This window comes from Cibotium barometz, chromosome 8, assembly GCF_041138505.1.
Source record: "Cibotium barometz isolate CiBa-2024 chromosome 8, ASM4113850v1, whole genome shotgun sequence".
NCBI lineage: Eukaryota > Viridiplantae > Streptophyta > Polypodiopsida > Cyatheales > Cibotiaceae > Cibotium > Cibotium barometz.
The window spans coordinates 45,246,920-45,271,492 of NC_141053.1; the positions used below are offsets into that span (position 1 = coordinate 45,246,920).

The window sequence follows — 24,573 nt, forward strand, 5'->3', positions numbered from 1 at the left end:
TGGTTTTACATCCATAACTACCAAAATCTGATCCATAACTACCAAAATCTGAGGAGCTTCTATGTTTTGATCATTTAATCAAACTGCTTAATGGTTTCGTCAATTACTGGTGCAGACCCTGTTTTGATCATTTAATTAAACTACTTAATAGTAAGGTTAATTACTGGTGCATACCCTAGTTTCTAATCCAGAGCTTTCGTTAGTTACAGTTTTCCCGTGCATAAACAAATGCAGGACCGCCCATAGACGAATGTAGGAGTTTGCTGGGACTCCGGGGCCAGATCATTCAGTGGCTGGTTAATGATCTTATTGGATGAAATGGGCACTCAATCGTCTTGGCGTAGACTATCACGCTGTGGTGGAGCTAGCTCGGCAGGTGGAGGTTCATGATGAGGTGGAGTTGCCCACTCAGGAAGGAGGTTACTCGGCCGTAGTTAGATATCGGGGTGGTTGCCAGCGTGGAGGTTTTTTCCAGCCACGCTCGCGTGGCCACGCTGGCAGCTACCACCTACCAGTAAAAAAATGACGCTGCTTTGAATGCGCTGGTTCCACCGCTTCCACCGCCGCTGCTTTGAATGCGCTGGTTCCGCACTCAAGTTCTGCGATTCGGAAGCAAACTCACCGGGGCCTGCCAGCAGGGAGCAGCGATTCACTCACCGGTTTGTTGGTCACACGCTTGCTTTTTTTCTTGAAAACACGGCAGACCACCAAGGGGAGGGCGTTTGAAGAGGGCTAACCCCATGCTCTCTGCAGCAAGCATCTCCAGCGCAAGCTTTTGCAGCGTCTCACCACGTAAGATGCGCAGATCACAAAGCACCAGCAGGCAACGTGAGCGAACAGGTGTATAAACCAACAGGTGTATAAACCAACAGAGAAGAGAGCGGCCGTAGACAATCCTGCGCAGGCTTCTGACTTGTGGTCGCTCACCTCTTCTCAAAACAGCATTATCTTGAGTGGGTAAGAAGCAACTACCTGTATTACACCTATTGTCAAGACAAATCTCGATATCCTACTCCACTTCCAGAGTGCGCCTGTTAAAAAGATCATCAAGGCTGCTCACGGCTACAAAAGCCACCATAGCAAACACAGACCTCGCACATTTGCGAGCCGTCAACAAAGGAAGCCCTAGAGCAGCATTCGATTTTTTGCACTTGTATGATGAGAACATTACATTGTAGATATTGTACTTAAGATCATTAACAGCTTGTTTAGCTTATACCTTTAATGTCTTGTGCTTTGATGTCTTTAGTCGATAATTCTGAAGGTGGTGGTTTTGTGCAGAAGAGCAGGAACTGCGAGACATTTTAGCTCATTTAGCAACAATCGATGGGCACCCCTGTTCCCACGCATGGTCTTTTTGATGTCTCCGGAATACAATGGAGACTGGTACACAATGAAAGGTCGAAGTACAAAGTGCAAAGAGAAGCTCGTATTCCATGGGCTCATGTAGGCGAGTTTGTGAACAGAGAAGCACAAAATCCTGACTTCCCTACAACGTTTACGAGGTACTCCCACCATCATCGCACACCAGGCTCGCTAATACGGCCATTCAAGGATTCATGGCTTGAGAGCACCATGTAAGTGTTTATTTTCCATTACCTTATTTAAATGATTAGCATGCAAGGCTTTAGACTTATACCCAATTATCATTGCCAATAGATATTGGTGTGCTTTTGGGACACGTTGTGCTTCCAAACGTGTATGCCATGTGCATGAACAATCGGGTGGAAAAGATGTAGAGTGCAAGAGTAATGTGCATGAAAATGAGCTTGACGATGGGGAGTTACATGGTTGTCCTACCATCAATGAAGACAGCGTAAAAGCCTCCACCAAATTAAATGCCAATTTGATCAAGAAAGAGACTAAGCCAAGGCGGCCACCCAAGGCAGCAGGACAGCGCATTCGAGGGTGTCAATGCCATTTCATGGTGAATCGTCTATACTTGGATCCTAGCATCGTAGTTATATCTTATATTAATCCTTTTCACACAAATAAAGAAGATATCATCTTCCATGGGGAGCCTTGTAGGAATGAGGGAAACACCCTTCTTCTCCTCTCTCCATGGATTTCATTGGAAAAAAAAGTTTGGGTTTCTAACTTGTTGTTCAAGGGCTTTACTCCACAACAAGTTTTTGATGCACACGTTCAAAGTTTGCATATACGACAAAGCAAAGAGCCCAAATGTCCAATGGTGAGGGATGACTACTTATTGCTCCAAGATATACTCAATATTGAAAGGAAACATGCTATGGAGACATATCAACTACATGATGATGATGCATAGAGTACAAGGCGATGGTGTACACAAAATGCGGATATGATATTTGTTTACCAGGAGCAAAATCTTCAAGTCCAGAAGGAATTCTTTTTAGGGATCCAAACCCCATGGCAAAGAGAGATTTGTGACAAGTTCGGAAATGGAAATTTGTTGGCTATGGACTCCACATTTGGAACGAACAAGTGCAAGGTATGCTTCAATTCTTGTCTGTTTTCTGCCGTGTTCAAGTCAAGGTACTTGTACTTACTATACCTAAAATAATGTAGTTCCATTTGTATACAATTCTCGTATTTGACACACATCGCAATGGCATCCCAATTGCGTGGGTTCTTGCCTCAAGTGCCACCTTTGAGGCTGTGCGATATTGGTTGACAAAGTTTCGAGATCGCATGCTTGATCACCATAAATCGTGGCAGCCAAATGCTTTCATGGTGGATGATGCGGAGAGGGAAATTGATGCACTGAGGTAATTTTCCTAACATAATGCATGGTGCTTGGACAATGCTTTATGACCATTGCTTGGATTTGTACCCTCAATACTTGGATTTGTACTCTCAGGGTCGTTTTCAATTTGCCGGTGTACTTGTGCTTATGGCATGTACGTAGGTGTTGGCTAAAACACCTCATTCGAAAGGTGAAAGATTGGCCAACACATGCGGCCATGTTTCGGATGCTTGGTAACATCATGAATATGCGGGGAGGGTCCTCGTCTTCATATGAGCTCACCAAGGATGAAGCTAGGGAAATGATATGCAAGTTCAAGGAAGATTTTCAAAGTGAGAAGGAGTTCCTCCACTACTTTGAAATGCAGTGGCAGCCTAAAATAGGTGACTATGAGCTATTTTTCTTGCTTCAATGTGTTCCCAATGTGTTATGTTCTCTTATGGTCATATATGCTTACAAGTCTTCATCATGTTAGACATGTGGGTGCGTGCGACAAGGACATTGCCACATTCCAATCAAGACACGAATGGTGCAATCGAGGCGTACCATGGAGTTTTGAAGTACAGATTTCTAGGATCTTCTAAGAAAATGGTGGGGCGTCGAGTGGATTGGCTTCTTTACAAGCTAACCACAGCTTGTGTACCTCATTATTGGTACATACAAGTTGTGAAGGAAGGGGGATTTAAGAGAAACAATGCCATTGAGAAGGTAGTGGAGAGCTCGCATGAACGAGCTCTCAAAATTCCAGATGATTATGTGTCATTCATTGGTAGCAACATGAAGGCAGATGCTTATGTTCGAAGCCTCTCCAATCCAAACCAAGTGTACACCGTCTACAACTCAGATTGTCAATGGGCATGTTGTACATGCCATTGGTCCGAGCTTGGCAACATATGCAAGCATCAAATCAAGGTGATGCTCATGGCCGGTGTTCAGGAGCAAGGTATGGTGTCACATTGTGTGAGCATGTATGAAGATAGTGCCTTGGAGATGGTCCCGAGGAGACTACTTGAGATTAAGCCTGATGACCTCAACATCGGCCACTTGAGGATGATGCGAGCTTGGAGGAAGGGCACAATTGTGAGGATGCATCTTCAAAGTCTACACAGAGGTCAAGCTTGAATCATTTACATGACACTTTCCAACAACTTGTGGATTTTGTGCAGGATGATGCCGAGCTTATTCATGAGGCTACCACTAGCATGAAGAAGACACTTGGGCAACTACATACATTGAAAGCACAAAGAGAGGAGGGCATTGAGCTTGCAAAGTCTTTTGTACGAACTAGAGATGGCTTTGGGAATAGCTTGAAGAGAGCAAAGTCTTTCATTGAGAAAGGGATCAACAGGAAGAAGCGCAAAACAATGGATGACAATCAAGTTGGCACCTCCTTCATTGCTACAGTTAAGGGTAGACGCCCCTCCATGCAAGCCAAATTGGATGCACGTGCAGTTAAAGAGTCGATGCAAGCAACAATCGAGCTAGATGGCAATGACGCTCAGATTACATGATGGCATCTATATGTATGAATGTATAACCATTGTATCATGAAGCCCATATTACATGAAGGTGGATTTTCAAATCTATATTGGCTCTCTATTGTGATTTACAAATTGTTGTTCTAAGGTTTGGTAATGTACAATGTAGGCTCTCTCTATCTCCCTTGTCTACGTTCTGAAAATTGAAAACCGATCTGAAGCATAAAACTGAAAACTGAAAATGTCAAAATGTCATCAAAAAAGTAGGGTCTTCAAAATGTCATCCAAAACGTAAACCCCATGGCAAAAAGTACATAATGTCATCATAATGTCAAAATGCCATAAATGGAGATAGGCAGCCCTTAAGCTCATGTGTTCTTCCCTAGAATAGGCTCCACAAAAGCGTCGTCGTTCAAAATCCAAGCCTTCATTCACATGAGGTTGTGAATTTCAATATAAGTAAATTTGAATTTCAAAATAAGTAAATTTGAATTTCTCCTTTAATTATAGTAATCATAGGCATATGCTTAACATATACATATGTTTTTTAAGTTTGTTTGGTGGTAGTATAAAAAGTGCATGGTTGAAAAGAAAGACCCTTTTGCACTGAGTCATTGACCTAGTAGATGGGATACCAATATTGTAGTCGACAAACTTGATTATTACGAAACTATTCAAAAAACGTCTTAGGGGTTGGAGTTAGAACATTCAGCTAATCTACCTTTGATGTCAAATGGTTCAAAGGGGTTGGAGTTAGAACATTCAGCTTATTTACCTTTGATGTCAAATGGTTCAAAGGTGGTGTGTGGAGGCATTGAATATCAAAATGGTGGTATGTTATACAAGTGACTCCTCTATCAAATGGTGGTATTTATGAAAATGGTTTGATGCACTAGATATAACATTTCTTATAAGGTTAAAGGTTTAGTTCTCTTCTTGGCATCCTCTTGGAGGGTAGATGTAGGCTTGGTTAAGTGGCGTTGCATCAATGATAAGGCTTAGGTCTTCAATACAAAGGGATTTTGAGGTTAGCGATTTAGTTTATCAAGTATAAAAATGGCCTTTAACATTGTTGTTGATGACTTAGGATTTTGATGATGAAAGTATTTCCCTCACTAACTAAGGTTGGTTAAGAGGGTTTCTTGAGTAGACATGTCATCATGGAGAACTTTGATAGAAAAAATATTTCATCACAAGAGCGGCTACAACAATGGAGAGTATGGACACGAAAAGGCCGAATCCCATGCGCTGCAGCGGCGTGAACGCGCGCTTTGTAGGCGATAGCCTCTGCACAACCGGGACCACCACTTTGTCGTAGAAGGGCAGGACCAGGGGAGCGCGTTGATGACGCATTCAAAGCAGCGTCATTTTTTTTACTGGTAGGTGGTAGCTGCCAGCGTGGCCACGCGAGCGTGGCTGGAAAAAACCTCCACGCTGGCAACCACCCCGATATCTAACTACAGGGTGGCGCGACAACACCGGGCGTCGACCGACTGTCGCCGACCTGATGTGCAGGGGAACCGGCAGCCGTAGTTCCAGGCGGCCGCACGGCCGCCTCTAATACGGCGAAGCGGGCAGCCTCGTGGGCCGCCAACTGTTGTGTGGACGTCGGTGAAAGGCAGGGGACGGCGGGCAGGGGCGCGTTCCTAGGCGGCGGCCACGTCGTAGGGGCGGGCGGCCTGGTGTGGGCACTAGAAGGAGCCCAGCCAGATGCGGGCGCGGCTCCTCGGATCTCCGACACCCACCGCCCCCCTTGTATTTCATCGAGCGCTCCTGCTTGCGTGGGCGATGCCATGTGCTTGAAATTTTTTGAAGTGGGTAATTGACGTCGTTTACGCTCTGAAAACTATATGCTACGTGAGTGTATGGACGCACGGTTAGAATTGTCCAGTGGTGGCCAACAAATTTCTTTTTGTGGAAGAGAATAAAAAAGATTTAGTTTTCCATTATAAACTACTAGTATTGCACCCGCGCATTGCTGCGGCCGACCAAGGTTCCAGAAAAGAACTGTTCCCTGTGTACAACCATCTCTCTCTCTCTCTCTCACACACACACATGCACATGACCCTCTCCCTCTCTCTGTCACGTGTACACACTCAAATGTTGAAACTCTCTCTCTCTCTCTCTCTCTCTCGCTCTCATTATAAACTATAAGAGACTAGTAAGTGACCCACATGTTCCTACTCCCCCTCACGCTCGAGTGAGGGAGCCCGAGGATTTGTCATATCGTCGAGCCAGGGTGTGGCCGAGTGCTCGGCCATGTGGCAATTCTCAATAGAATGGTGTGGATAATAGTATGGATTAAATCTCCTTAGGTGTACTTCAATTAACTCCGCATTACTAGTAATTTGAGCCAGATTTGCATTACAAGATTTCACTTATATTTTAACCAAATCTAGAAGAGAAGAAGAAGAAGACTCTTCTCTCTCTCTCTCTCTCTCTCTCTCTCTCCCCATCTAACTCTAACTCTCTTCCCTCTCTCTCTCCCTCTCGCTCTCTCTCCATTTCTAACTCTCTCTCTAACACTAACTCTCTCTCTAATTTTCTCCCTCTCTAATTCTCTCTCTAACTCTCTCACTCTAACTCACCCTCTCTCTCTTTTTTTTTGGGGTCTCACCCTCTCTCTCTCTCTTTCTCTCTCATTCTCTCTAGTTTTCTCACTCTAACTAGCTCTCTCTCTAAGTTAAACTCACTCTCTGACTCTCTCTAACTTTAACTCTCTATAACTCGAACTCGAACTCTAACTCTAACTCTTTTTATCAAGCTCTCTCTCTCTCTCTCTCTCTCTCTCTCTCTCTCTCTCTCTCTCTCTAACTATAAGTCTCTCTCTCTATCTGTCTAACTCACCCTCTCTCGCTAACTATCTCTAACTCAAACTCTCTCACTCTCTCTAACTTTATCTCCTTGTAAGTCTAACTCTGTCTCTGTCTCTGTCTCTGTATCTCTCTCTCTCTCTAATTCTCTCTAACTAGCTCTCTCTCTCTCTCTCTCTCTCTCTCTCTCTCTCTCTCTCTCTCTCTCCAACTCTCTTTCTCTCTCTCTCTCTCTCTCTCTCTCTCTCTCTCTCTCTCTTTCTCTGGCTCTCTGGCTTTCTCTATCTCTCTCTATAACTCTCTCTCTCTATCTCTCTCTGTGTCTCTTTATCTCACCCTCTCCCTCTCCCTCTCCCTCTCCCTCTCTCTAACTCTAACTTTCTCTCTCTATCTATCTATCTCAATATGTCTCTCTGTCTCACCCTCTCTCTCTCTACCTGTGTGTGTGTGTGTGTGTGTGTGTGTGTGTGTGTGTGTAACTCACCCTCTCTATCTAACTCTCACTCTTTAGAACTCACCCCCCCCTCTCTCTCTCTCTCTCTCTCTCTCTCTCTCTCTCTCTCTCTCTCTCTCTCTCTCGCTTTCTAAAATTTCTTATTGTAGTATCACGAGCTTTTAAAGCCGGTTGTTAGTGGTTGTTGCATAGTGCAACATAGACCTTGTATATTGCAATTCAGTGCAATGCGATATAAGGCTTCACTCACCAACATCCACCCTGAATCGCGTTGTACTGACTTACAATATACAAGGTTAGTATTGCGCGAATATGGAGCCTAAGGCCAATCACTAGTCGATACTCGTGTTTTAATGAAAATAAACTAGACTCGAAGCGTTTTAATAAAATAGGCTATATTCATGAGCTTTTAAAGTGGATTTTTAGCAGTTGTTGCATATTTATGCTACATAGACCTTGTTTATTGCAATTTAGTGTACAACGCGATATAAGGCTTCACTTGCCAACATCCACCCTAAATCGTACTATACTGACTTGCATTATACAAGGTCAGTATAGTGCGAACATGGAATCCTACGGCCAATCATCGGCAGCCCTTAGTCGCATTGTAATGAAAAATTGTAGTATCGCGGGCTTTTAAAGTAGGTTGTTAGTGCTTGTTGCATATTTTTGCAAGATAGACCTTGCATATTGCAATTCAATACAACATGATATAAGGCTCCACTCGCCAACATCCACCCTAAATTGCATTGTTTTGACTTGCAATATATAAGTTCAGTATAGCACGAATATGGAACCCTATGGCCGATCTCGCCGACCCATAGTCGCATTGTAATGAAAAAATTTGGAATCGCGAGCTTTTAAAGCCGGTTGTTAGTGGTTGTTGCATATTTGTGCAACATAGATCTTGTATATTGCAATTCAAACCTTGTATATTTCGATTCAGTATAACACGATATCTGGCTTCACTCGCCAACATCCATCGTAAATTGCGATGTACTGACTTTTGCACTGTAATTGCAAATCACCATTATTATTTTATACCTATGTAGTTAACAATCGTTTTGGTATCTTTTTCTTCTTGTAAATGCATCCTATTGAGATCAGATACGGAGTTACTGATCAGACAAATTAGGGATGTGCTATAGGCTCTCATCTACTTTAACAAAGGATTACTCAACAATTGGAAAATATGAATCTGCATATGATGCAAGGTTTGGGAAAAACACATGCTATTCCAAGGGATCCAAACAGATAATTAAGAGGCAAAAACATGAATATGTATGCTATAATTGTAATGAAAGAGAGCATGGAATGAACAATTGTCCATATCCTAGATAAGATCCTGGGAGAATAATTCCTACCCAAATCAAACAAGAAATCAAACTAGCCATATTACAAAGATAGAAATAGGTAGGAAGGGTGTAATGAAGAGGGTGGGCTACCCCCAACACCTATCCAAGAAAGAAGACCTATGAAAGTAGGAGGACTATCCCTAGTAAATCCACTTGTTCACCCAATTCAGGGAGTTGACACAAACATCAACATCATAGGGGTTGAGGAAGCTAAATTGGAAGATGATGCGGAAACAAATGAAGAGGCTAATCTTATGCCAGTGAAAAAGAGGAAATTCAGATTAAATGAGAAAGAAGGATAAAGAATTGGAACTTTTGAAGACTATGTAAGAACAAAAAGGGGCAATGATGACAAAGCCAAAGATGTGGATATGCAAGAGGAACCACAAACAAGTAAGAAGAAGAAGAGGATCAGAAGGAAGGAAACCCTTGCTGATTTTCCATTAGGACATGGTCACAAATCCTACAACCTCTTGGAAGACTTGAACACAGGAAGAGGACTAAATATCACATGGTCTCAGCTTTTGGAGTTAGCACCAAAGATGAGAAGGCAATGGAGTAGGGCTGTTAGCTTCAAATTACCCAAGAAGAGAATTGTTCATTCAAATTTGATTAAACTCAAGCCAAAAGTTGATGTGGAACCCATCTTGGATGGTTGGATAAAAGGAAACATGATTTCAAAGGTTTACACAGATGGTGGAATGCACAGGTGAGCATTATGACTGAAGATACCATGCATAAACTTGGTTTGAAGACACACTCATCCTCTCCATTCAAAGTCCAATTGGCATATAATTCAAGGGTAAGGTGTGTTGGAGTTATACAAGCTCTGAAAATTACAATATATGGTATAGAACTGAAGTGGATATGCATGTGATGCCAACAAAGGGAGATGCTTACCCCATTAGGGCTATCCAAAAGTGGAAAACAGGTTTGCTTATACTCAAGCCAAAGATGGAAGGAAACAAAGGAATGCCAATCATCTATGATATGATGCAGGGAGAACATGCAAAGATGAACTATGTGACTATAGTGGATGAAGAAAGTACAACTGAATACATCACTACTACTAATGAGGATGAATGAGGATGAATCTACCATTTTAGATGAAGAGGATTCTAGTACCAAAGTTTATGGTATAACTCCATGAAAAGAGGGGCCCCAACTCTTGGAACAGATTCAGGAAAATACAAATTTAGAAAATTCAGAATGTAGGAAAAGTTCAAAATCAGACATGAAGAGAAACTCTAGAAGATTATTTCCAAAGATCTCAGTCTAGAGGAGCAAGAATAGTATCTAGCGAAGCTTAAGAAGTTCCCATACCTTTTTATTACTGGGTATACTTAAATCAGAGGAATTCAGAGATTTCAACACCATATAGACCTCAAGGAAGGAGTGAAGCATGTTGTTCAAAGATTGAGGAGGTTGGGACACTATAACATGTTGGGGGCATAATAGTGTTTACTAGCAGCAATTATTTTGTTGGGATGTTGGGGATTTCAATCGTTGCCTTGCAAAAAAATATCGCTACTCAGCAGTGGTGAAATTTCATTGCTCAGTAGTTCCTATAGTAGCAAAATTTGCTGTTGGGCAGCGATTATAGTAGTGAAACTTTCACTGCTATACTGTAATTTTACTACTGAGCAGCAAAAATAGCAGTGAAATTTTGTTGCATTAAACCCAAAGAGTTGTTGAGTGCTGAATTTAAGTTGTACATATCACATACACACATAAAATGATTATAATTAAAAAAACACCCATCAGAACCATTGGAGCCATGTTTCGAGCAAAAAGAAAAGATAGTTGAAAACTTTTGCGAAGGGAAACAATGTCAAGATCATGAATCTATCCCATCTTGTAATAAATCTATATGTGTTGATTCATCTGTCAAAATTATGGGTAGTATACTCAATGGAAGCAATAGTTGATGGTAAGATAGATCATCATATATGAGAGAGAGCAAGAACATAAGATGTATATAAGGCTTCTATATTACCTTCTATTTCAGCCACTCCAAAGGTGGCTTAACCTTTGCCTTCATGTGCTGGTTGTGTTGTGTTGTGTTACAATAAGTGAGGCCTCCTGCCCTCTTTATATAGGGTCCACCAACAAGGGCTAGGGTTGGGCCAACCCTAGATCCCTTTTCCACCTGCATGCCCACTTTATTCAATGAGTGTGTTCACACCTCCATTGCCTCTTTCTCTCACCCTTTATCACTTGTACATCATATATTTCAACACCCCCTCTCAATGCCTCCATGGTACAACGCCAAACATGGAGCAAGGTGAGAATTGGACATACAAGAACAAAATAACCCCCTATCAACCATAGGATAGATGACAAGGTTGCTTATCTGGAAAATTTGAGGAATTCACATAATTCCCCTCAACCTTAGTAACATCTTTGGTACCATCTCTTTCATAGTGGCTTTGTGCACCACCCTTGTTGCTCTTTCTCTTTGATGAAACCATCTTCTTGCAAAAGATAATCTTCAAGTGGGATTTGAATGTGCCATTGTCCATTACATTGGCTTCATTGGTTGCATCTTCGTGCTTCTCCAATCCTTTCTCGTGTTAGGAGTGAATCTTTGGTGAAGCCAAGGAGTGTGGAGGACATCAACGTATTTAACATTAGGGAAGATTACTCCCTTGGCAGCTATTTGCAGAGTTCCCTGAAGGGGATGAAGGATTTATTTCAGAGGACTCTAGTGATGATGAGGCCCTAGAGCGAAGGATTATATGGAGCAAGGGTTTGCTTTGATGAAGGGACATTTAAAAAGTGTCAGTAGGAATATGGGTATGACAAGTTCAGAGACTCTTTCGAAGAAGTATTTTAAAAAACTCGGAGGCCAACTAAAGAGACATCAATAGATCTTTTTAGGGACAATAAGCTTATAAACAGATGAAATAGGCCAGGTGAATTCTCTCTCTCTCTCTCTCTCTCTCTCTCTCTCTCTCTCTCTCTCTCTCTCTCTCTCTCTTACATACCATTGTCATTGTGCCGAAGAAAAATGGTAAGCTAAGAGAGTGTGTGTATTTACAGAAAGTTAATATAGCCACGCAAAAAGATCACTACCTGTTGTCGTATACTAAACATGTTTTAGAAGGAGTAACCAGTGGTGAGAGGAATCCTATAACTTCTTAGATAGCAAGGCCATTATATTGATTTTATGCATAAATCGATGCATAAAAGGATTTTTTTTAATAAAACTGTTATTCCCATTGAAGTTGATTTTTTTACACAAATAGATGCATAAAGAATTTTTATATCAAAATTAAAATTCTCTTAAATTCTATATTTAAATTCTATGAGTATTTGATAAATGAATAATTAAATACTCTAAGAGAGAAATTTCTATCTTTTTATATTCACACGATTTGTAAAAAGAAAATTCAAGAAATCTATCGAGATTGAAATATTCAGATAAATGATTAATTTATTCCTCATTGGAATTCCTAACTAATTTAGAAATCAGTTAAGTGTATATTCAAAGAAAGAAATTCGGCAAAATAGTAACTGAATTATCAAACCTTTTTCAAAGAAGATAGTTCAGGAAAAAACCTATCTGACTCGAACCTTGAATCAGACTATGACCAAGACCAAACTCCTTCATCAGTTTCGAGGAAAGAAGATGTGACCAGTTTAGAAAAATACACTCAAAACTCCCGCCAAATCTGAAACTAAGTTTGAGACCTTTCAAATTGATCTGTGGATCAAGGTTATAGCATTCGAGGAATTCTAGTATGAAATTCAGAATGCCGATCAAGAAGTTTTGGGGATACTGATTCAAGAAATACTCCTTGTATTCAAAAGAAAATCAAACTGAAAACTTGCATAGAAACCCTGTTTTCTTAAAGGAATGTCTTACGCCAAAATGCTAGAGAAAGCATTTGGTATATGCTTTTCTAAGGGAAGTTCGGTTGCAACAACTAGCCGGGGGAGTGTTCAAAGGACAACTCACGCGGCAAAGCCTGCCCAGTTCTTGACCAGCCTCGGTACGGTTAAAATGGTGCGCTTCTGGTACGATGGAGAAGGGCCGATGAAGCGGTCCCTGAGTGAAGTGCCAGGACACCTAAGGAGGATCCTGGAGGGTTCTGACCAGGCGATGCACGAGTCGTGGTGACTAGGACACCCATGCGTATGTCGTGGAAGATATGTATGATGGACAAAATGATTATTATGTAATCTGTTTACTGGATCTCGTTACTGACCAGTTGGTTTTAACGAAGAGTCCAAATGATACTGTTTTTTGAGAAACAAGAGAGTGGATGGAATTTTTGAGTTATGACATCTGTAACCAATAACTATTTGTCAATGGATTATTTTATATGTTAAAGTTTTAAAGAGGAGTGTGTGCGTATCTATATTCGAAAGCAAAAGTTAAGAAAGGCATTCAATTATGGGTGGGTGAGTAATTGTCTAGTCCTACCGATTCCAGTGGTTGGGTGGTGTATCACCCATGGACCGGCTGGAATCAGTGGATTAAATTGAGATAATAGGATTACGCTTAGAAATCGAGTAGTTAAATAAAACCCTAAAGAATTTCTCAAAAGAGTAGATCAACGACTGTGCCTGATTTCGGTTAGCAAAAAAGCGTTGATTTCTTCAAATTAAGTCAGTGATAGTTTTCCTTCTATTTGGTTTAATCAGGTGAAGGATAGTTTAGTCTCTTGACTCCATTACAAAATTCATTAAGAAAATCAAAAGGTGGAATTGTCCCCGTTTTCTAGGCAAGAGAAATTTCCCGATTTCAGTTTCGGAATGACCACCAGATTAGTCTCGTGTCCGGACATTCGAGGTCGAGGCCCCGAGTGGGAAACCCTGCCCCACGCAAGAGGAAGCTACTTCCGCTGCTAGCAACCGAGAATCCGATGCCGCGCGGAGGGGACAGAGGAGCAGGAAATTGCCTAAACTTTTAAAGTAAATCTAGGAAATAATTTTTTCACTTGTTAAGATTATGTTTGAAATGAACTTCATAAATTGAAAACTCATAAATTGAATTGGATTTTTAGATGGATACCCCAAAAATTTGTCTAGCATTCCTGGACTCTCCCAGAGTCAGGATATGATCGCCTTTGCCTTCGAAAATCTCATCAACTCCGCTACAACCCAAGAAAGCAGAGTGAGACTCGCTCGTCACTTTGAGGATCTATACTTTCCTGATCCAATAGAGCGACATCAGCATATGTGGTCCTTTGGAAGGCGAAGTATTTGCGTCAATACCAGTCAGCGAGACGACAGAGACTTAGATAGAATATCTCGCTAACCATGATCTTGAGAAGGCTAGGAGTTATTCATTATGTACAACTCTATAAAAACTCGCCCCGAAATTTTAGAATTTCTTGCCGTATTTTTAGACTTCTTAGCGGTTTTATTCCTAGGAGAAGAATTACAGCACCATTATCAGTGATGAATCGTGTATATCATAGCATGTCTCCATCGTAATATCGCCTTTTTATACATATGGATGAGTTCCTGGAAACCAAAATGAATGAGTTCTTGGAACTGAAGCAGGATAGCCTGACAATTCAGGAATACCATCAGGCATTTGCCCTTCTCCTCAAATATTCTCCACTTTTGGATGAAGAGCAGCTGATGGCCAGATTCATTCAAGGGATGAACGAGCCATTGGACACTTTAGTGAAAAATTCCAAACCAGTCTCAATGGTAGAAGCTGTCAGAATGGCAAAGGACTTCGCTAAAGCATTTGTTGTTAAGGTCCCGCTGAAGCCTGCACCCTCAAACTTTAAAAGATTCCGAACCCTGGGAAGTGCTTCAAACTTTCCACCCCCAAAGAGATAGCAAGGCCCTAATTAGAATCAAGATGCTGGGAGATTTAGAAGTGAAGGAAGAGCCTTCCCTCAGAACACTTTCTCAAGAGCCCAACCTCTTTCAAGGATTCAGAGGGATGAGCTTAGAAGTGAGAACAGGTGTTTTGGGTGTCAGGGTTTTGGTCACTAGCTTAAAGACTGCTCGACTCTTGCCATGTCAAGAGGACATGAAAGTCAAGGACCCAGAGTGCAGAGACTAGCCCCTTCGTATCAGTCAAATTAGGGTCTATCTCGGCAAAATCAGGGCAATCCTAGGAGGACTCCAGCTCAACCATCTGCCTCTATTCAAAGTAGTCTCAGAACTCCCTCCCAGAACTCGGGTAACCAAAGAGAAATAGTTCCGCCCTAATCTGCAGCAACCAGAGCAGTTACGATAGTGGAAGTAGTGGAAGAGGAAAGAGGTCAGATTTATGCCGCAATTGAAAATCGAGGGCCAAATCGTCAATTCTCTGTCATCCATGCTCCATTTGAGTATAAGGGTAAGCCATTTAAGCTTTTGATTGATTCAGGCAGTACTCATTCATTTATTTCCCCAGGATGCTTACGTAAGCTAGTCAACGATTGTGCTGATTCAATTAGGAAAAAAGCGTTGATCCCTTCAAGTTAAGTTTGTAATAGTTTCCCTTCTATCTGGTTTATTCAGATGAAGGTTAGTTCGGTATCTTGACCTCGTTAGAAATGCACTGTGGCAAATGCTAGTATCTCCAATTCACAAGGTGTTGGAAGTGCAGGTGGGAGATGCCTAGCCTAGTCACCAGGCCTCTTGTCCTGGTCTTGAAGTCGTCCCACACCATGACCAGCGCCAGGTCGACGATCATGATAATCTACCTCGATCCCCAACAAAAACTCTGTGTATAATTGCTGTGCAAAATAGATCAAAATCTCATGATGATGGGGCAAGGCACCATAATATGCCACATATCGCGGTAGAATGTGTGCTGCCATAGCTACATGGGTGCACCAAGTCGCCTTAAGCGGCCCTGAAAAGCAACGACTCGCCCATCCTCACGAATGAACAGCTGTAATGTCCTCTCTCTCATTAGAGGGCAGTTTGGATACCTCTCGATGAGATAAGCCACGATGTACTCGTCCACCCTGCTATGTCTCTAGCCATGCTATCAAAGACTCTACGTCATTAAGGGAACATAGAGTCTCTAGTATGCCCTCCAACAATGCAACAAGATGCATGGTGGAGGGATTTGGGTCTCTCTTTCTGCGAAGTTGAGTGCATGAAGCCTCTAAGAGTGCAACCATCTAGGGGATGGTCTCTAGACATGATTCACAAGCCATGATAAAAACTGCATAATGCCATGCAACTGAAAGGTCATATCTCCCTCCCTCCCTCCCTCTCTCTCTCTCTCTCTCTCTCTCTCTCTCTCTCTCTCTCCCCTCATCCTCAATAGTTATGTATCACCCAAGTGAGATGACTACTTACTGTGTAGGCATTGTTTAGGGTCTCTATGGGCTCTTTTATGTGCCTCAAAGGGCAAATAGACCACTTGTTGAGGGCCAACATGTAGACTTGAACCAATTTTAGAAATGTTGTTTGTGGATCATTCTAGTCTACATGGGGCAAGAGGGTCTTTTGTTAATGATGGACAAAAGAACCTCGTTGCTTTAGGAGCAATGATAGGTTGCAGGGTCGGTGATACATGCATATGTGCCAAGGGGTCTAAGCGGTTGGTTGGACACTTCGCTAGTACTATGACATGTAAGATTACTAGGGGAGTACTACATAGTTATTAATGATGAGAATACTAGCTTAGGGGAGCATAATATATCCTCGAAATGTTGTTTTTATCATTAATTAATTAAACAAAGATGGTGAAAACACACAAAGACTGAGGTATCTAGGTCACCGCCCAACCATAAAGCTATTCAAGCTCAACCCCAAGAAAATTCAGGCTCACCCCCAATCACAGGGGGATAGTAGAATTATGGCATGTGGGAGACGTGGTGAACATAAGGCCTTATGCTTAAGCCTTTATACATAAGGCCTTATGCATAAAGCCTCTACAGGGCTTAAGCATAAAGCCCTATGATTAAGTCTTTATGCATAAAGGCCTTATGCTGAAGTCTTGATGCATAAGGACTCTATGCATAAGGCCTCTATGCATAAAGATTTGAGGCTTAATCATAAATCCTCTATGCATAAAGGCTTCATGCATGAAGCCATAATGCATCTTGCATAAGGCTTCATGCAATGAGCCCTTATGCATAAAGGCTTCATATAGTTTATGTTGTATAGGGCTTCATGCATTAAGACCTAGAGGCTTCATGCATCTGAAAATTAGCTTACATGGAGCTTGTAAGCTCTCCTTTGGCTTGAGGATTCTACTCTTGTTTGAAGCAAGAGTGGCCACCAATTCACTTTGGAGAGGATTAGGCCAAAAACAATTGAATTATCAAGAAATTCAATGTAGATGGCTCAGGACATGAGTAGAGTAACAATGCATAAACACCATTAAGCTTTTACAAAGGGGGAGGCTTCTATTTATAGGAAAAAGTGAGCCTCTAACCAAGCAAACTAATTCTAGAATTTTACAGATCAGTTTGGTCAATTTTTGACCATTTTTGGGTCAGTTCAGCTTACTTTTTGGATCTAGTTTTGAAATAGGAGAGAGGAGAGATGAAATATCTCATTTTATTGAATAGAAATTGGGGGTAATGATGAGAAAAAAGGCGCCTCCTTCATGAGGGGAGATCCCCACTCTGAGGTGTCAAAATTCAATTTTTTTATTATTTTCTTTGGTCCTTAGTCCACTCTTCATCTTATGTGAGCATTTACTCATTTTTGGGGGGTTTTTTCTTTTATTCTTAAATTTATCTCCTCCCTATATTTGGATTAATCTTATTGGTCCATAAAAACCTTAATCCAAAATTTTTAAAAAATCTGGACCCTTAGGCTAAGGTCTTTTGTGCACATTATAATTTTATTTCTAATGCACCTTAGGAATTTCTTTTTAAACTTCTATTTTGGAAAAATTTATTTTAATAAGAAGGGATATTTTTCCATCCAAAGATATCTAAAAATTGAATTATCTCTCTCTAGAACATTTTCTCTCTCTAGGCCAAAACAGGTAGAAACAAGATCTTTTATTATTCTGAAAAGGGGATTGATTACAGGGGAAGAAACTGGACATCTTGAGGGGATGGGGTGGAATCTTACATCCTCTCCCACTTGAAAAATGCGAGATGTCCTCATCTCACAAACTGGGAGTAGTCCCGCATTAGTTCAGCTTCTTTCTCCCAGGTGGCATCTTCAAAAGGATAGAACTTCCATTTGACGAATAATTCTCTCAGAATTCTGTTCCTGAGAACCTTCTCTTGAACATCAAGGATTTCTTCAGGTTGGAGTTCCATCTGCCCTTGGGTTGAAGAAGTTAAGAGTTCATCATTAAGCACATGATTCGAGCTCCATACATACTTCTTAAGTAGGCTGACATGAAATACATCATGTACTTTGAGATGCACCAACACAAATAGGGAAGAGTAGTTGAAGCTCTTACCCTCGTACCGCTTCCTATGGTTCTCTTGCTTGCAGCTCAGCCCTTAGCACGAACCAGGCTTTGATACCATGAAAAGATGCAGGGGGGAAGAGAGCTTGAGCTCTTGCAAGCACACACACACACTCACAAAACCCTAATAGAGAACACACAAGGTGAGAGGCTGAAAATCTTCTTCTTCTTCACTCAACACTCAACACACCATATACAAGAATAAGAGTACACATAATATGAAAGGTGCTCAACCAATACATACACGGGTTCTCTATAGTGTGAACCCGACTAAATGAGCTGGCGCTATAACTATGCCAGTCTCTAGAATGGCTGTCACACAGCCTGTCATCCCACTGGTCGCATATCACCCAAGATCTCACCAACCATGCCAGTGGTGTAAGTGTGGGGCCTATCAGTGTCCACTGCCTCACTAGACGAGCTCGATATCTCAACATAAATTAATCATTTAACTAAAATTTCGACATCGATAGATTTTCTGAATTTTCTCATAATCATCCTAGAGAATATGAAACGGTAAAATTTTCTTTCACAGAGTATTTAATTAATTCATTTACCCATATTCATGGGATTTAAACAAGAATTAAAGAGAACTCTTGTTTTGATATAAAAATTATGTATGCATCTGTTTATGGATAAAACCCAACTTCTATGGAAATAACACTTTTATGTAAAAGAAAATCATTTTATGCATAAAAATCAATATTAGTGAAAGTCACACTTTTACAATTAAAAAAATTCTTTTATGCATCATTTTATGCATAAAAATCCATTTTGATGAAAGTAACACTCTTATAATTAAAAAAATATTCTTTTATGCATCTATTTATGCATAAAAATCAATATTGATGAAAGTAACACTTTTATAATTAAAACAATTTCTTTTATGCATCTATTTATGCATAAAGATCCATTTTGATGAAAGGAACACTTTTATAATAATAAAAAAATCTTTTATGCATCTATTTATGCATAAAAATCAATATTGATGAAAGTAACACTTTTATTTAAAAAAAATTATTCTTTTATGCATCTATTTATGCATAGAAATCCATTTTGATGAAAGTAACACTTCTATAATTAAAAAAATCTTTTATGCATCTATTTATGCATAAAAATCAATATTGATGAAAGTAACACTTTTATAATAAAAAATATTTTTTAATGCATCTATTTATGCATAAAAATCCATTTTGATGAAAGTAACAGTTTTATAATAATTTTTTTTCTTTTATGCATAAAAATCAATATTGATGAAAGTAACACTTTTATAAAAAAAATTATTCTTTTATGCATCTATTTATGCATTAGAATCCATTTTGATGAAAGTAACACTTTTATATATCAAAAAAATCTTTTATGCATCTATTTATGCATAAAAATCCATTGTGATGAAAGTAACACTTTTATAATAAAAAATATTCTTTTATGCATCTATTTATTTGAGTATCAGAATATCATCAAAGAAAACAAGAACAAAATCATCCAAGTATTCTCTGAGAATGTCTTGCATTAGGCGATTGGATGTAGCTGGGGCATTTGTCAATCCAAACGGCATGACAGTGAATTCATAATGCCCATACTGAGTATTGATGGGGCTGTCTTCGGGATATCTTGCTCATTAATCCTGATCTCATAATACCCTGATTTGAGATCTATCTTTGTGAAGATCTGGGCCTCACTTAACCTGTCCAGAAGCTCATCAATTCTGGGGATAGGATACTTATTCGTAAATAACTGTCCAGCTGTTTGAGACCTCTGTAGTCCACACAGAGTCTTAGCGTTCCATCTTTCTTTTTCTGAAAGAGAACTGGCACACCCCAAGGTGAAACACTGGGTCTTACAAACCCTTGTTCCAACAGCTATCTAAGCTGTTCCTTAAGTTTGATGGCTTCAAGAACTACATTTTGTATGTGTGCAGGGCTACTGGCTGAGCTCCGGGGTTCAATTCTATCACATGATCTACTTCCCGAATTGGAGGCATCTCTGTTAGCTCTGCTGGGAATAAATCATCATAATCACTTAACCATTCAGGTTCTTTAGCTTTTAACTTTGAGTCGACCGGATTCATTTTGACAAGATAAATGCGCTGCTTCTTTCTAAGTCCTTTTAGTAACTTAGAAGCCTTTACTAACTATAGACTTGGGGATCCTAAAATTCCGGTTCCTTGAACCTTGTTTCCATGAAGGTCTCGGAAGGAAATGGTTCCATTATGATAGTGAACGTCAGCTTGATTTTTGTGGAGCCAATCCATTCCAAGGATCTCGTCGAAAACTCCCAAAGGTATAACTCTGAAAATTGACAGTCAGTTAAATTCCCATCTAGATTGAACTGAATACGATTAGTCTCAAGGTGAGTGAAAAGAATCTTCCCACTTGCCAATTCAACTTGCATAGGTTTCCCTGTTTTCTGATCTAAGACTAGCTTACGCAAGCATCTAGGGGAAATGAAAGAATGAGTACTACCTGAATCAATCAAAAGCTTAAAAGGCTTACCCTGATATACTCAGCTAGAGTATGAAGAATGATGGAGAATTAGCAATTTGGCCCTTGGTTTTCAATTGCAGCATAAATCTATCCTCTTTCCTCTTCCACTACTTCTGCAATTGTGACTGCTCTGGTTGCTGCAGTTTGAGGCGGAACTCTTTCTCTTTGGTTGCCCCAGTTCTAAGAAGGAGTTTTGAGGCTACTCTGGACAAAGGTATATGGCTGAGCTGGAGTTCTCTTGGGATTTTCCTGATTTGGGCGAGATGGACCTTGATTTGACTGATGATAGGAAGGGGCTAGTCTCTGCACTCTCGGTCCTTGACTTCCCTATCCCCTTGACATGGCAGGAGTCAGTCTTTCAGCTGGTGACCAAAACCTTGGCATCCAAAACACCGGTTCTCACTTTTGAGCTCATTCCTCTGAATCCTTGAAATAGGTGGGGCTCCTGAGAAAGTGTTCTGGGGGAAGGGTCTTCCTTCACTTCTGAATATTCCCGCATCTTGATTCTGAAGGTCCTTGCTTCCTCTTAGGGGGAGGAAAGTTTGAAGTACTTCCCGGGGTTTGGAATCTTTTAAAGTTAGAGGGTGCAGGCTTTGGTGGGACCTTAACAACAAAGGCTTTGGCAAAGTCTTTTGCCATTCTTACTGCTTCGACCATTGAGACAGGTTTGGCATTCTTTACTAAGGTGTCCAATGGCTCGTTCATTTCTCGAATGAACTTGGCCATCAGCTGCTCTTCATCCAATTGTGGAGAATATTTGAGGAGAAGGGTAAAAGCTTGATGGTACCCTTCAATTGTCCGGCTATCCTGCTTTAGTTCCAAGAACTCATTCATCTTAGTTTCAAGGAAGCCCAGAGGACAAAACCTCTTTCTGAGGTAAGCTTTAAGATCGGTCCAGGTCTGGGTATTCCGGTCGAGACGGTTAGTCTCGTAGTGATTCCTCCAAGAGACACTGGCCGTTTCCACAATCTTTAACTTGGCAAGAGCCGTCTTGCTTCTCTCATTGTAGCCAATTACATCAAAGTATTCCTCCATTGCCTCAATCCACTTTTCCACTACTTCACCTAACTGTTCCCCTTCACCCTTGAAGGGACCAAGTTGGGATTTGTGCAGGGCTTTTTGAACATCCGTATCTAACTCTTTGTCACCGGGCCGCGTGCCTCATGATTATGACAAAACGAGATTTTCGTCAACTTAGCTTTGACAAACAGATTTATGATTATTTAATTTTTATGATTTATTCTTTAAACAGATAATTATTTCATCATACTTCATGAAACAAGATTAACCATATTCACAATTATGAAAATAATTTGGAAATTTTTTGCAGAACATCATTTACTATCAAAAGTTTTCGATATATACATAGAGCATCACGGCTCCCCAAAATCATTGTCTCAATCGTATACGCATAAAGAAGCGAAATTGCGAAGGAGACATGCCATGGTACACAGGATGCATTACAGAAAGAGGTGCTGTAATTATATCTCTAGGGATAAAGCGGCTAAGAAGTCTAAAAACTCGGCATGAAGTTCTGAAGTTCCTGGGTGAATGATCAAAGAGTTGTACATGCTGAATAAGTCCTAGCCTTATCAGAATCATGGCTAAGGAAATATTTTGCCTGAGCCGCCTCTGATGCTGACTGGTACTGACATTAATACATCGTCCTCCACACAAAACCACATATACCGAGGTTTCTCATCAAGAGGATCAAGAAAGTAAAGACTCTCAAAATGACGTGCGAGTCTCACTCTGCTCACTCGGGTCGTAGCAGAGTTGATGAGGTGCTCAAATGCAAAGGCTATCATATCCTGACTCTGGGAGAGTTCAGGAATTCCAGATAGATTCGGGGTATCCATCTATAAATTTCAATTCAATTTATGAGTTTTTAATTTTTGAAGTTCCCTCAACATAATATTAACAAGCGAAAACATTATTTCCCAGATTTACTTTAAAAATTTAAGCAATTTCTGTTGCTATTATGTAAATTTACAACTTGGCTCTGATACCAACTGTGAGATCCCACTGCCCCCTCTGCGCGTGGATTCCCAGATGGTAGCAGCGGAAGTAGCTTTCTCTTGCGTGGGCCAGGGTTTCTCACTCGGGGCCTCACCCTCGAATGTCTGGGCATGAGACTAAGCTGGTGGTCATTCTGAAAACCAAAACCGGGAAAATTTTCCATGCCCGGAAAGCAAGGATGATCCACCATTTTTATTTTCTTAATGAATTCTTTTAACCAGGTTAAGATATTGAACTACCTTCATCTGATAAAACGAGATAGAAGGGAAACTATTTACAGACTTAACTTTGAAGGAATCAATGCTTTTTTCCTAATTGAATCAGGCATACTCGTCGATTTATTCTTTAGAGAAGTCTTCAAGATTCAAATTAACTACTCGAGTTCTAAGCGTATTCCTATTAATTAATTTTATTATTAAAACTCTATTGATTCCAGCCTAACCCCATCCGGCCCATGGGTTAGCCACCGCCCAACCACTGGAATAGTAGAACCAGACAAGTACTCACCCACCCATAATTGAAAGCCTTTCTTAACTTTTGCTTTAGAATACAGATACTCACACACTCCTCTTTAAACTTTAATTTATAAAACAATCCATTGACAAACAATTACTGGGTACAGATGTCACAACTCAAAATTTCCATTCAATCCTTGTTTCTCACAAAATAGTATCACTCTGGACTCTCCGTTGAGACCAGGAGGTCAACAACGAGATCCAATAACAGATTACAATAATTTTCTCGTCATCATACACATATATATATCTTCCACCCACGACATACGCCTGGGTGTCCTAAGCACTGCGAGCCCGTGCCTTCCCTTAGAAAAACACATATACCAAATGCTCCCTCCAGCATTCTAGCGTGTAACATAGTCCTTTAAGAAAACAGGGTTTCTATGCAAGTTTTCAGTTTTGAATTTCTTTTGAATACAATGGGTATTTCTTAAATCTATATCCCAATACTTCTAGATCACAGGTCTAGATTCCCAAGCAAAATTCCTCGAATTCTGTAATCTTGATCCTCAGATCAAAATCAAAGGTCTCAAATTAGTTTTAGATTTGGTGGGTGATTTAAGTGTAGATTACTGAACTGGTCACATCGTCTATTCTTGAAACTGACGAAGGAGTTATGTCTTGGTCATAGTCTGATTCATGTTTTTAGACTGGAAAGGTTCTCTCTGAACTCTCTTTATCGAAGGGTAATATTTCAATTACTACTTTACTAAATTTCATTCATTGAGTATTTGCTTAACTGAATTCAAAACTGATCACGAATTCCTATGAGGGATAAATTAATCATTTAACTAAAATTTCGACTTCGATAGATTTTTTGAATTTTCTCATTATCATCCTAGAGAATATGAAACGGTAAAATTTTCTTTCACATAGTATTTACTTAATTCATTTACCCATATTCATGGGATTTAAACAAGGATTAAAGAAAACTCTTGTTTTGATATAAAAATTCTGTATGCATCTATTTATGCATAAAATCCAACTTCTATGGAAATAACACTTTTATACAAAAGAAAATCCTTTTATGCATCTATTTATGCACAAAAATCAATATTAGTGAAAGTCACACTTTTACAATTAAAAAAAATTCTTTTATGCATTATTTTATGCATAAAAAATCCATTTTGATGAAAGTAATGCTTCTATAATTAAAAAAAACTCTTTTATGCATCTATCCATTTTAATGAAACTAACACTTTTATAATTAAAACAATTTCTTTTATGCATCTATTTATGCATAAAAATCTATTTTGATGAAAGTAACACTTTTATAATAAAAAACATTCTTTTATGCATCTATTTATGCATAAAAATCAATATTGATGAAAGTAAGACTTTTATTAAAAAAAATATTCTTTTATGCATCTATTTATGCATAA

The 24,573-nt window shown here is 40.0% G+C and overlaps 1 protein-coding gene across 1 annotated transcript; it reads left to right on the forward strand.

Moving 5' to 3' along the window:
• The first annotated feature begins 2,939 nt into the window (after positions 1-2,939).
• LOC147636324 (uncharacterized) lies at positions 2,940-4,233 on the forward strand. Its single transcript, XM_086802107.1, has 3 exons — positions 2,940-3,105; positions 3,198-3,802; positions 3,889-4,233. Exons 1-3 carry the CDS (start codon positions 2,940-2,942, stop codon positions 4,231-4,233), a joined length of 1,116 nt encoding a protein of 371 aa, XP_086658233.1.
• Positions 4,234-24,573: the final 20,340 nt, after the last annotated feature.

What these genes read in the sequence shown, in the direction of transcription:
- LOC147636324 (XM_086802107.1), top strand. Translation starts at nt 2,940, where the DNA reads ATGTTTCGGATGCTTGGTAACATCATGAATATGCGGGGAGGGTCCTCG. An exon ending in GCAGTGGCAGCCTAAAATAG is followed by an intron (nt 3,106 to 3,197) that starts GTGACTATGAGC and finishes TCATCATGTTAG; the next exon opens with ACATGTGGGTGCGTGCGACA. An exon ending in CTTGGAGGAAGGGCACAATT is followed by an intron (nt 3,803 to 3,888) that starts GTGAGGATGCAT and finishes GATTTTGTGCAG; the next exon opens with GATGATGCCGAGCTTATTCA.